This window comes from Plasmodium falciparum (genome assembly GCF_000002765.6).
Source record: "Plasmodium falciparum 3D7 genome assembly, chromosome: 6".
NCBI lineage: Eukaryota > Apicomplexa > Aconoidasida > Haemosporida > Plasmodiidae > Plasmodium > Plasmodium falciparum.
Genome location: NC_004327.3, coordinates 1,060,001 through 1,072,500, shown reverse-complemented (window position 1 = coordinate 1,072,500; position 12,500 = coordinate 1,060,001). Strand labels below are relative to the sequence as shown.

At 19.1% G+C, this 12,500-nt stretch overlaps 3 protein-coding genes across 3 annotated transcripts in view; 1 reads left to right on the top strand and 2 right to left on the bottom strand.

Annotated features, from left to right (window-relative positions):
* The window catches only part of PF3D7_0626500 (conserved Plasmodium protein, unknown function), a gene marked incomplete at both ends in the record, with an annotated part of 2,844 nt that extends 305 nt beyond the window's left edge, over positions 1 to 2,539 (bottom strand). Inside the window, one exon of the mRNA XM_961155.1 lies at positions 1 to 2,539. This exon is cut by the window's left edge and continues 305 nt beyond it. Coding sequence (XP_966248.1) covers positions 1 to 2,539 — 2,539 coding nt within the window.
* A 1,335-nt stretch (positions 2,540 to 3,874) lies between these two features.
* PF3D7_0626400 (CRAL/TRIO domain-containing protein, putative) lies at positions 3,875 to 7,354 on the bottom strand (the record flags this gene model as incomplete). The annotated part of the gene is made up of 1 exon (XM_961154.1): positions 3,875 to 7,354. The coding sequence occupies one exon, from the start codon at positions 7,352 to 7,354 to the stop codon at positions 3,875 to 3,877; it is 3,480 nt and encodes a 1,159-aa protein (XP_966247.1).
* Positions 7,355 to 9,609: 2,255 nt separating this feature from the next.
* On the top strand, positions 9,610 to 11,386 carry PF3D7_0626300 (3-oxoacyl-acyl-carrier protein synthase I/II; the record flags this gene model as incomplete). The annotated part of the gene is made up of 3 exons (XM_961153.2): positions 9,610 to 9,663; positions 9,839 to 9,949; positions 10,130 to 11,386. 3 exons carry the CDS (start codon positions 9,610 to 9,612, stop codon positions 11,384 to 11,386), a joined length of 1,422 nt encoding a protein of 473 aa, XP_966246.2.
* Positions 11,387 to 12,500: the final 1,114 nt, after the last annotated feature.

Genomic DNA, 12,500 nt, shown 5'->3' with positions numbered 1-12,500 from the left:
TTCTCCACCTATGTATATTGATTGGATTTTCCAATTCTTCTGTTAAAGTTTTAACTTTATTTTGTTCATCGATTAGACTTTTTTTAAGATTATTTATTTCTTGTTTATTGTTATTTAATAATTGTTTTGATATATTTGTTAATTGATTAGTATTTTTTAATTCTTCAATTTGTTTATTTAAATTTTTGATTTGTTTTAATTCATTTTGATGTTGTATAATTAGAGTATCATGTGAAGTTTGTAATAGTTTTAGCTTTTCTTTTAATATATTAATTTCTTCTGATTTATCGTTAATTTCTTGATTTAAATTATCTTTTTCTTTTTTAATAAGATTATAATTTTTATCTATATTTTTAATTTTCATATTTAATTCATTGATTTCATTTTCAAGTTGTATAATATTTTTTTTATTACTGGTTTGTTGTGTTTTTATATTTTCTTGTTGATTTTTATATTTATCAATTTGTTCTCTATATTTATCATTTTGATTAATTAATTGTTTTTTTTCATCATTTAATTGATTAATTTGATTTTCTAAATTTTTCTTTTCATTCTTTAAGAGTTCAAATTCATTGCATTGTGTTTTAAATTTTTCTTCAAGAATATTTAACTTTTCTTTAGTTTCTATTAAATTTTTATTTGTATTAATTTTCTCATTTTTAATATTTTCTGTTATGGCCTTTTCTTTAGACAAATCATTTTTTAAAGAATTGACAATTTTTATATATGTATTAATTTTATTATCTCTAGTTAATAATTCACTACTACTATTAATAAATTTATTATTTGTTTGAGTTAATTCTTGTAATAATTTTTCTTTTTCTTTATTTAATAATTGTATTTCTTCATTTAATTTATTTTTATCTTCTATTCCTTTTTTTATATCCTTTTCTAAATTGTTCTGTACAATTTTGTCTTTTTTTGCTATTTCTGTATTTTTTTTTATAACATCATCAATTTTTTCCACTAATTTTTTGGTTTGTTCCTTTTCTATAATTAAATCATTGATATCTCTTTTTTGTTGTTCAAATTTATTTTGTGTTTCTTGTGTAAGGTTAAGTATTGTTTGTATTTCGTATGTTAATGATTTGACATGTATACTCAAAGATTTTTTTTCTTTTTCTAGCATTTTCATTTTATAAAATTCTTGATCTAATTTAATTTTCATTTTTGTATTATTATTATTTAAATTATTAATAAGATTATTATTATGTAAAATTTCATTTTCTTTTATTTTATTTTCATTAGTTAATAATTTAAATTTTTTATTTAAATCATCCATTTTTTGTTCATTTTCATTATTTTTTTTAATTAGATCTTTTTGTTTTTTTTCTAATAAATCTATTTTATCTAATAAATTTGTCTTTTTATTTTCTAATTCTTTATTTTTATTTATTTGAGATTCTAAAAGTTTTTGTGTCTTAATTAATTCTTCATTAATATAATTTCTTTCTTCTATTAATATTTCTGTATTTTTTTCTATTAATAATTTATCTTTATTATATTCTTCTTCTATTTTTTTTTTTTCATCTAAATCATTTTTTAATTTATCTATAGTGTTATTTTTTTTCATATTTTCTTTTTTCATATTTTGTAAACTTTCATAAATATCGTTATATTCATTTTTCATTTCTTTTTTATTTTTTTCTAGGTTATCTACTTTTAATAATATATGCTCATTTTCTCTTTTTAAACTTTCAATTTCATTATTTTTTTTTTCAATTCTTATATCTAGTTCTTCAATATTTGTACGAAGACTTTCGACATCTTCTAAATAATTCTCTTTTTCAATATTCCAAATATTTTCTTTTTTTTGATTATTATCAAATAGTAATTGTAACTTATCTAATTGGTCATGTAATACAACAACATTTTTTTTTTCTTCTTCATATTTTTTTAATATACCTTTTTTATCTATTTGATTTTCTTCTAATTCCTCTTTTAATCTTTTTATAATTTTTTCATATTCTATTTTATTATTACATTCCTTATAATTATTATATAACTCTTTATTTCCTTCCGACATCTCTTTATCTGAATAATTATTACTACTATACTTATTTACACATATATCATAACTATCCAATTTAATATTACTTTTATTACTACTATTACTATTTATATAATATGGACTATTATCTCTTTTTTCATTCTTCTTTTCATTATTTTTATGTTTTTTATTTTTTGATTTTTTTAATTTCTTCTTCTTTTCATGTCTTCTCTTCATTTCATTCATATTATCTCTTTGTTCATTATTACTAAAATGGTTATTATTATTATTACTAAAATGGTTACTATTATTATTATTATCACTATTATTATTATTATTATTATTATCATCACTATTATTATTATTATTATTATTATTATTACATTTTTCTTCTTCACTTTTTTCCACACCTGCTAAACCCATGTCGTCATTAATCAAAATATTACTCTTATCATCGAATATATTTGATGCATTTATTACATCACTTTTTAATTCCTCCTGAGGAACAGATGTGTTACTATCATTATTTTTATTAATTGACAAAATCATGGATAAAAAATGAAGAAAATGAAAAAAAAAAAAAAAAAAAATTAAAAACTCAGAAGAGAGATATAAAGGGGGAACATAGTAATATATGTTGAAGTGTAGAAATGTTTTTTTTTTTTTTTAATAATACATATATTCATATCCCCACCTCGTTGAGCACAATATATATATATATATATATATATATATAATATAATATATTAAAAGAGAAAAAAATTTTATATATCTATACCTTCATAATATCATATTTTACTTTTTTGTCTATATTCATAAAACAGTAACAAAAAAAAAAAAAAAAAAAAAAAAATGATATACAGGAAGATATTACTTCACATTATAAAACTATTCAAAAGCTTAAAAATGATATGTGAACTTTTCTCCTTACGTAAAATATTTAAACTGTGTGTAATCTAAATATGATTCATTTTATGCAAACCATATATTATTCTAAAATTCATTCATTATATATATATATATATATATATATATATATATATATATGTTATTTTTAAAAATATATACATAAACCCCTCACATATATATATAATATATATATATATAATGTTGTCTTTTATATGTTCTCATAAAATAATTGAAAGTATAGAGAAAAAAAAATAAAATATAAACATAAGAACTTAAACAATAACAAATTACAAAAACAAAAAGGAAAAAAAATAAAAGAAAGAAAAAAAAGAAAAAAAATTAGTTCGAAATGATATTTAAAACAAAACAATGAAAATAAAATAAAAAATGTTTATTCTTATAAATTATATATATATATATAATTATTTTATGGGTAAATATAAAAAAAAAAAAAAATGATACATATTTATAGACAGAATATACAAAATATTTATATATGTATGAAAAAAAATATACTCTTAAACATATTACTTATTATTTATTTATTTTTATTCAAATAATTATTAAAAAAAATAAAATAACGAAAATGAATATTAATTAGAATTATATACATATATATATATATATATAATTATTCATAATTTAAAAGAAATATATAAAAACATATATGTATGTACTATTTAGTACTTCTAAATCTGGTTCAAACACATAAATATACAAATAAAAACAAATATAAATATATATGTATATATATTGTCCATATGATAATATGTAAAGAAGAAAAAAAAAAAAAAAAAAAAAATCTTAATTCTTTAAATTATACAAAAACAAAAAAAAAAAAAAAAAAAAAAAAAAAAAGAATGTGAACACACACATTGAATATAATTTAATAAATAAATCAATAAATAAATAAATATATATATATATATATATATATATATATTTGTTCATTTTTATAAGTGCCCAATTTACAATTTATCTTCTTGACGATTGTTTATTAAAAAATTGAAGACCGATAATTTTAATTTTACTCAACTTTTTTCTACTTTTTTTTTCAGGCACCTCTGGATTTACAGGTTTATTTGAATTATCGACAATTGTAGACTTGAAATTCACATCGTTTTTTTTTTCATTTTTATTTGTATCCAAATCAATAGTATTAGTTATATTGCCTGTTGATAAAGAAACTTGACTAAAGAAACTGACCTTATTTTGATATGAATCATTTATGACAATATTATCAAAATGGTTTTCTTCATTTTTATCTTCTGAAACGAATTTATTATATGAACTCCTAGATAATCTAGTACTTATAGATGTTGTAGAATATTTTTTATATTTTGAAAGCGCATGATCAAGTCTTTTTGGAAATATAGATTTTATACTAATAGCACTTTTTTTATTATTATTATTATTATTATTATTTGTCTTATTATCTAAAGGTATATAATTTTCACTTTTTGAATTATCACAAATTGTATTACTTTCACATGTCATATTATCACAATTAATATTACCTTTTTCCACATATTCTTTGGATAACATATTGCTCAATTCATCTTTATTCATAGAAATAAATTTTACATCATCTATTCCTTTTTTTTTCTTTTTCTTATTCTTTTTACTCTGTGTCTCCTTATCACATGGGGAGAAATTCATAGTTACTTTACTTAAAATTTTTTTTTCTATATATTCTCTTTTCTCATTTTTTTCCATATCTTCTCTTTCTTTAAATAATCTATCTGTTACCTTAATTGTATGTGGTTGTTTTAAACGTCCTTTTGTTTCACTGCTTTGTTTTAATTTCCCTTGTTCTTCACTAATTTCCACCTCTTTATGTTTTTGTTTAACATTTTCTATTCCTTTTTTTTTTAAATTTACTTTATCACCACAAGGATTCTCAGGTTCACCGTTCTTTTTCTTCATCATCATTATCATATTATTATTATTATTATCATTGTTTTCAATATTATTATCGATATTATTATCGATATTATTATCATTATTATCAATATTGGTGTTATTATTATTATTATTATTATTATTGTCATTATTTTTCTCTTTAAAACCTTTTTTTTTATTATTGTCCATCGATGAAGTTTTTATATATTCATCAAAAATAGATTCACAGTTATTATATATATTGACCTCTGGATAATTATATTCTTTTGAAGTATTATCATGTGATATTTTATTTTTGCTCTTATTTTTATTTTTATTTTCCATTATTTCAATTTTTTTTTTATTTTTTTTTATTTTTACACCCTTTTCTGTTTTTAACATGATATTTGGATCATGTTTATGATGCCCTATTTTTATATTATTATTATATTCTTCCTTCATATCATCTACATATTTACAACTACTTAAGCGTTGAATGTTTTCAAATTTATTTATTATTTTATCTGTAGAAGGATTATTATATAACCTTTCCTTTTTGATTTCTTCTTCCTTTTCATTCATATTATTTTTTATTATTATATTACTTTTGTTTTTGTGATTATCCTCTTCATCATGTTCATTATTTGTAGAAACAATCTGATGAGAAGTACTAATTTCAGGTGGTACATTTTCTTTCAAATATTTTATATACTCATTTATACATTTAAAATTTGATTTGACAAGTATAACATTTTTTAAAAATGGGAATCGTTTCGTAATATAATTAATTGTTATATTTGATAAAAATAAATTTTTTATTTTAAAAATCCATTTATGTATACTATCAATATGTACAACATATTTATTTTTAAAATTTATAAATTTATTATTTTTCAAAATATGAACATTTTCAATATCATATTCTTCATTTTTCATATAATTCACAAATTGCTGTTGTAATAATAATTCTTCTTCATTTAAAATGATATGTTTTTTTTTCTTTTTCTTTTTCCTCTTATGATAATAGTTATTATGGTGATCACCACTAATATGTTTGAAGTTATCGCTTCCAATATGTTTTAGGTTATCGCTTCCAATATGTTTGAAGTTATCGCTTCCAATATGTTTGAAGTTATCGCTTCCAATATGTTTGAAGTTATCGCTTCCAATATGTTTGAAGTTATCGCTTCCAATATGTTTGAAGTTATCGCTTCCAATATGTTTGAAGTTATCGCTTCCAATATGTTTGAAGTTATCGCTTCCAATATGTTTTAGGTTATCGCTTCCAATATGTTTTAGGTTATCACTACTAATATATTTTAAGTTATCACTACTAATATATTTTAAGTTATCACTACTAATATATTTTAAGTTATCACTACTAATTTGTTTTAAGCTGTCAATACTCATACTTTTTACCATATCCTTGTGTACATTTTTCTTGATAACATCTGCATCTTCCTTATGGTTATCACTAGTATCTGCTTCTATACATGCAGTCCTTTCCAAATTTGCAGAATTTGAATCATTTAATAGAATATCATTATACCGATGATTATCAATTATCCTTTGATCCTTCTGGACTAATATTACATGCATAGAATAACCAGATAGGAATATATTATAAATATGATCATTATTAAAAATATTTGTTTTTTTTTCGATAACTGCTTTATTATCTTGAGATTTCCTTTTTTGTTGTTGTGATATATAACAACTTGGATAAAAGTGGAAAGGATAAAAATTATTAATTTTATCTTCCTGAATTCCTCCATATTTTTTTTCTAATTGAGTTGATAATATTTCTTCTCTTAAATAATCTGCATAATTGTTATCTAATATTTTTAATTTTTTGGTCATATAGGTAGGTGCAAAATTTAGAAATGATTTTCCAAATGTTTTTAAAATTTTAGGTGCCTCAAGAATATACATTCTAAATAATCTACATCTATATTTAGAATTCATAATTTCTAACAATTTCATAAATGTTGTCATAGGGAATTTTGATATAGATATACCAGAACAATCGATTATTGATATATAGTTTTCTATTTTTCCTGGGATACATAAATATTTTAAAAAAAATTCAAAACAGAAAAAAAATAAATTAGATAAATCATCAATACTTAATAATTCAACTTTTAATAAATTAATAATTAATATTGGTCTACATTTTTTATCTCTCCCATGCCAATACATAACTCCTTTATTTATATAAAATATCACATCTTTTTCTTTTATTGGTAAAATAGATGATAACCGAAATTCATAATTACTTTTTATTAATTCCATGGCCTTAGAAAAATCAAATTGTGCTGAATATAAATAACGTAAGCATTCATTTTCGAAATATATTTTATTAATTTTTAAGCATCTACTCTTACAATATTTTCTAAATTCACTTATAGCTATTTCTTCTTCTGATGTTATAAATGTATTATGAAATATAAACCGTAAATTCGTATTCTTATCATACACATCATCAATGCTAGGTTCAAACATAAACACTTCGTCATCTATGGTGTGTTCATTTATATCTTTTTCAATAATAACTTTTCCTTTTGAAAGTTCCATACTTTTCTTTTCTTTTCTTTTTTTTCTTCCTTTCTTATTTTGTCCATACAAGTATAAATGGATAGCTATTATTTTATATATGTAGCTTATATATATTTCTTATATAATCAAAATATATAATATGTACATATATATGCCCCTTTAATATATACATATATATATATATATATATATATATATATATTCTATTAATATAATATTCATACCAAATGATAAATATATTTCATATTATCAGTATGCAACCTTATTTTTTTTTTTTTTTTTAATTTTTTTATAAATTCATACATTTGTACACAAAAAAAAAAAAAAAAAAAAAATTAAAATTATAAATGTAAATGTAAATAAATAAGTAAATATAAATATAAATAAATAATTAAATAAAAGTGTAAATATAAATAATGTTTATAATTCTTACAACACACAATGTACATTTATATATATATATATATATATACATATGTATGTTTCTTTTTCAAATATATGTATGGATTTTCATTATTTTCTTTTTTATTGTTTTTATTTTATTATATTCCTCTATTTGAACGTTATTATTATTTTCATATTACTCCTATTCTTCTTATAAAATGTTACACTGAACATTAAAAATTCCACATCATATATAATTATATATAAATATGTGTATATATTTATTTTTTAAACATGTCCTTCAAATGTTTTTTTCTTTTGTATATTAATAAAAGAATAAAAAAATAATGTTTAAAATATAAATGGAAGTGAAAAAAAAAAAAAAAAAAAAAAAAAAAATACAATGAATGTGTATATATGTATATGTGTGTTTTCTTTATAAATTGTGTATAATAAACATTTACGCATATAAATATTATAAATAACATATATATATATATATATGTATATATATTTTGTTTTAAAATTCAAATGGAAATTTTTTTTCTTTTTGCAATTATTTTATTATATATATATATATTATACTTATATTATTTATTTATTTATTTATTTTCATTTATAATTAATTTTATTTTTTTTCTTTTTGTGTACACCTGCATGAGCTTATAAATAAATATATATATATAATATATATATTCAAAAAGGGAAAAAAAAAAAAAAAATAATAAATAAAGGTTTTCCTTCAATATAACATGAACAGGCCAATTAAATAAATACACAAATAAATATTTGTAAATTTGTATATATATATATGCATACAATATAAGGCCAATAAAATATCTTAACAATATAGAAAAAATAAAAACATATAATATATATATATATATATATATATGTGAATTACTTCATATATGGATTATGTAAAAAATATATATACTTGAAAGATAAAAAATTTTCCTGTAAAAACAGTAGGGACAAAAAACAAACTCCATAATGTAAAAATTGGTAAATTATAATGAACTATGTTTTTATGTTGTCTATAAAGTAAAATTGTGTCATATTTATTAAAATTATAATCAAATTTTCGTCATAAATATAAAACTTCAAAAAATTTATATATGGAAAAAAATTATTTGATTCATTCGATATATATATTTTTATGTAGAGGCGAAAATTTTTAATTATCTCTCCTAAAAATAAAAATATATATATATATATATATTCATTTTTATACATTTATAATTATATAAATATACTATTATTAAAAAAAGGAAAACAAATTATACCACTTATTTTTAATATACGTCATAAATAATAAATTAGGTTTATTCCCTTGTTCATATTTTTTCATCAATTTATATTTGTGCTATTTACTTTTGTCAAATAAAGAATTTATTTTTACAAGCATATGCAACTGGCATATCAATTGATCTATTTTAAATTGAATATTATAATAAAATTTTTAAAATATTTTTAAACGTAAGCATATCATTTTTTATAATATAAAACCTTCCACTCCATTATTTATTTTTGTATTTCGGGACGAATTAAATAAAAACAGTTGTATATAATGTGTATAATATTTGATATATGCCACAATGTTGTATTATACATATATATATATATATATATATATATATGTATATATGTATGTATTTTTTTATTTTTCTTTATAATTATTATATTTTTATTTTATTGTATCTTAAAATTATTTTTTATTTTTCATTTTTCATTTTTCATATTTCATTTTTTATTTTTTTTTACATTTTACATTTAATAAATCTTTCAACTATTTTATATGTGAAAAAGGTTGTTCCTTAAAATAATGCTCCTGTTTTATATTCTCTTTAATTGATAAAAAAAAAAAAAAAAAAAAAAAAAAATTTTAAATGAGAAAATACATTATAAAAATATATTATTTCCTGTTCTTTTATGTGCTACAAGTAATGCTACAATTCTAAAAATAAAATAAAACAAACATAATAGTTAATATATGTTTCCCCTTTCAAACATATGCATGTGCCATATGAATATTAGATGTAGAAAAGAAAAAAAAAAAAAAAAAAAAAAAAACATTAATCATGTCATAATATATACTCCATGTATTTTCATATGTAGGTTAACAGTAAAAGGTATGCCTTCATTAAAAGGGGTATACCTGGAATATCCAAGAATTATTTTAAAGGTTTCAAGTTGTACAATTCGAGAGAAATGAAAAATCTTTGTGAAGTACTAAATAAAATATATAATATATATAATATATATATATATATATATATATATTTATATTTATATAGTTTTATAAAATGTGATATATACAAATTGTAAAAAATGATTAAAGTAATAATATGCTATACATTTATTTTTATATATATTTTAATTTTCTTAATTCTTTTATTTTTTATTTAGACTTCTAGAGTGGTGTGCACAGGTGTAGGGGTAGTAACTGGATTAGGGATTGGCATAGAACATTTTTGGAATAATATTATAAATGGATATACATCAATAGATAAAATTACAAAATTTGATATAACCGGTATGTCATGTGGTATTGGTAGTGAAATAAAGAAAAGCGATTTTAATCCTAGTGATTATTACACAAATAAAAAAGATGTTAATCGTAATGATGATTGTACTCATTATGCAGTCGCAGCCACACGTTTAGCTTTAGACGATGCAAAACTAAATTTGGAAAAATTAGACAAAGATAAAACAGGTACTATCATAGGTAGTGGCATAGGTGGACTAAGATTTTTAGAAAAAGAAATGAAAACAATGTATGAAAAAGGACATAAAAGAATAACACCATATTTAATACCTGCAATGATAGCAAATACTCCATCTGGATATGTATCTATCGAAAACAATATTAGAGGGATCTCTCTTGGTATGTTAAGTGCATGTGCTACGTCTGGTAACACAATAGGTGAAGCCTATAGATATATAAAATATAAAGAGTATGATGTTATGATATGTGGTGGAACTGAAGCTAGTATAACTCCTATAAGTTTTGCTGGATTCAATTCATTAAAGGCTTTATGTACAGGTTATAACGATAATCCAAAAAAAGGTTGTAGACCCTTCGATTTAAAAAGAAGTGGTTTCGTTATGGGAGAAGGTTCAGGCATCTTAATTCTAGAATCATACGAACATGCAATAAAAAGAAATGCACCAATATATGGAGAAATTATTTCATATTCTTCAGAATGTGATGCATACCATATTACTGCACCAGAACCTAATGGGAAAGGTTTAACAAATTCTATTCATAAAGCATTAAAAAATGCAAATATAAACATAAATGACGTTAAATATATTAATGCACATGGTACTTCAACAAATTTAAATGATAAAATAGAAACCAAGGTTTTTAAAAATGTTTTCAAAGATCATGCATACAAATTATATATATCATCAACTAAAAGTATGACAGGACATTGTATAGGTGCTGCTGGAGCTATAGAATCTATTGTATGTCTTAAAACTATGCAAACAAATATTATACCACCTACTATTAATTATGAATATAAGGACCCAGATTGTGATCTAAATTATACACCTAATAAATATATTCATGCAAAGGAAAATATTGATATATCTCTCAATACAAATTTGGGATTTGGAGGCCATAACACAGCATTACTTTTCAAAAAAATTGTAAAGTGATTGTAATGAAATTATAATAAGAATATGCGTATCATATAAAATATAAATAAATAAACACATACATATATATATATATATATATATATATATATATATATATATATCATATTGTACATACTTGTATTTATATACACAATAATAATCAAATTTACATCTTACTAAAATCTCATCATGTATGTAAATATACATATATAATATTTTCCATATTTTCATTATTATTATTACTTACACCAAATTTAATTTATATATATTTTGTTGTATAAATAACAGTGAAAATTATGTCATTTATTTAATACGTATAAATAAGCAAGAATAAACAGCAATATGTTTGTAACATATTTTTCCTACATTTTATTATACATATGAATCATTTTATTTTATTAAAAAAAAAAAAAAAAAAAAAAAAAAAAAAAAATTATACATATATATATATATATATATATATATATATATTAAACATTTTATTGATTTATTCATTTTTTTAAGTGTCAATTAAATATATATATATATATTATATATGTATCTTTTTTTTATACTTTATGTAAAATATGGCTTTTCTAAATTATTAATTGAGACTTCATTTTATTACTTGAAAAATACTTTTACTTCATAAAAAGAAAAAATGAAGAATTATAAATTTATTCAATAAAACTAATAATATTAATTTTAAAGGTACTAAACTTTATTTATATATGGAAATTCTTTTTTTATTATTATTTCATTTTTAAGCTATCTATTTTAATATAGTAAAAAGAATATAACAAATGTTCACTGTATCATATAAAAATTTGTATTATATATATATATTATTATATATATATGTAATATTATGAATGTTCATTTTTTTTACAACATAATAATTAATATATTATATATATATATATTTTTTTTTTTTTATTTAAAGATACTTATATTTTATTATAACGACCATTAAATTAAATAAATTTTTCATAAATACATATTATATATATATGATCATTATCCCTTTTACATAACACTCATAAATGTAATTATTGATACAAATTAATTTTGAGAAGAAAAATATAAGTTTATAAAAAAAAAAAAAAATAAAAAAAAATGTTTTTATAACTTTATATCTTAATTTGTTATAAGT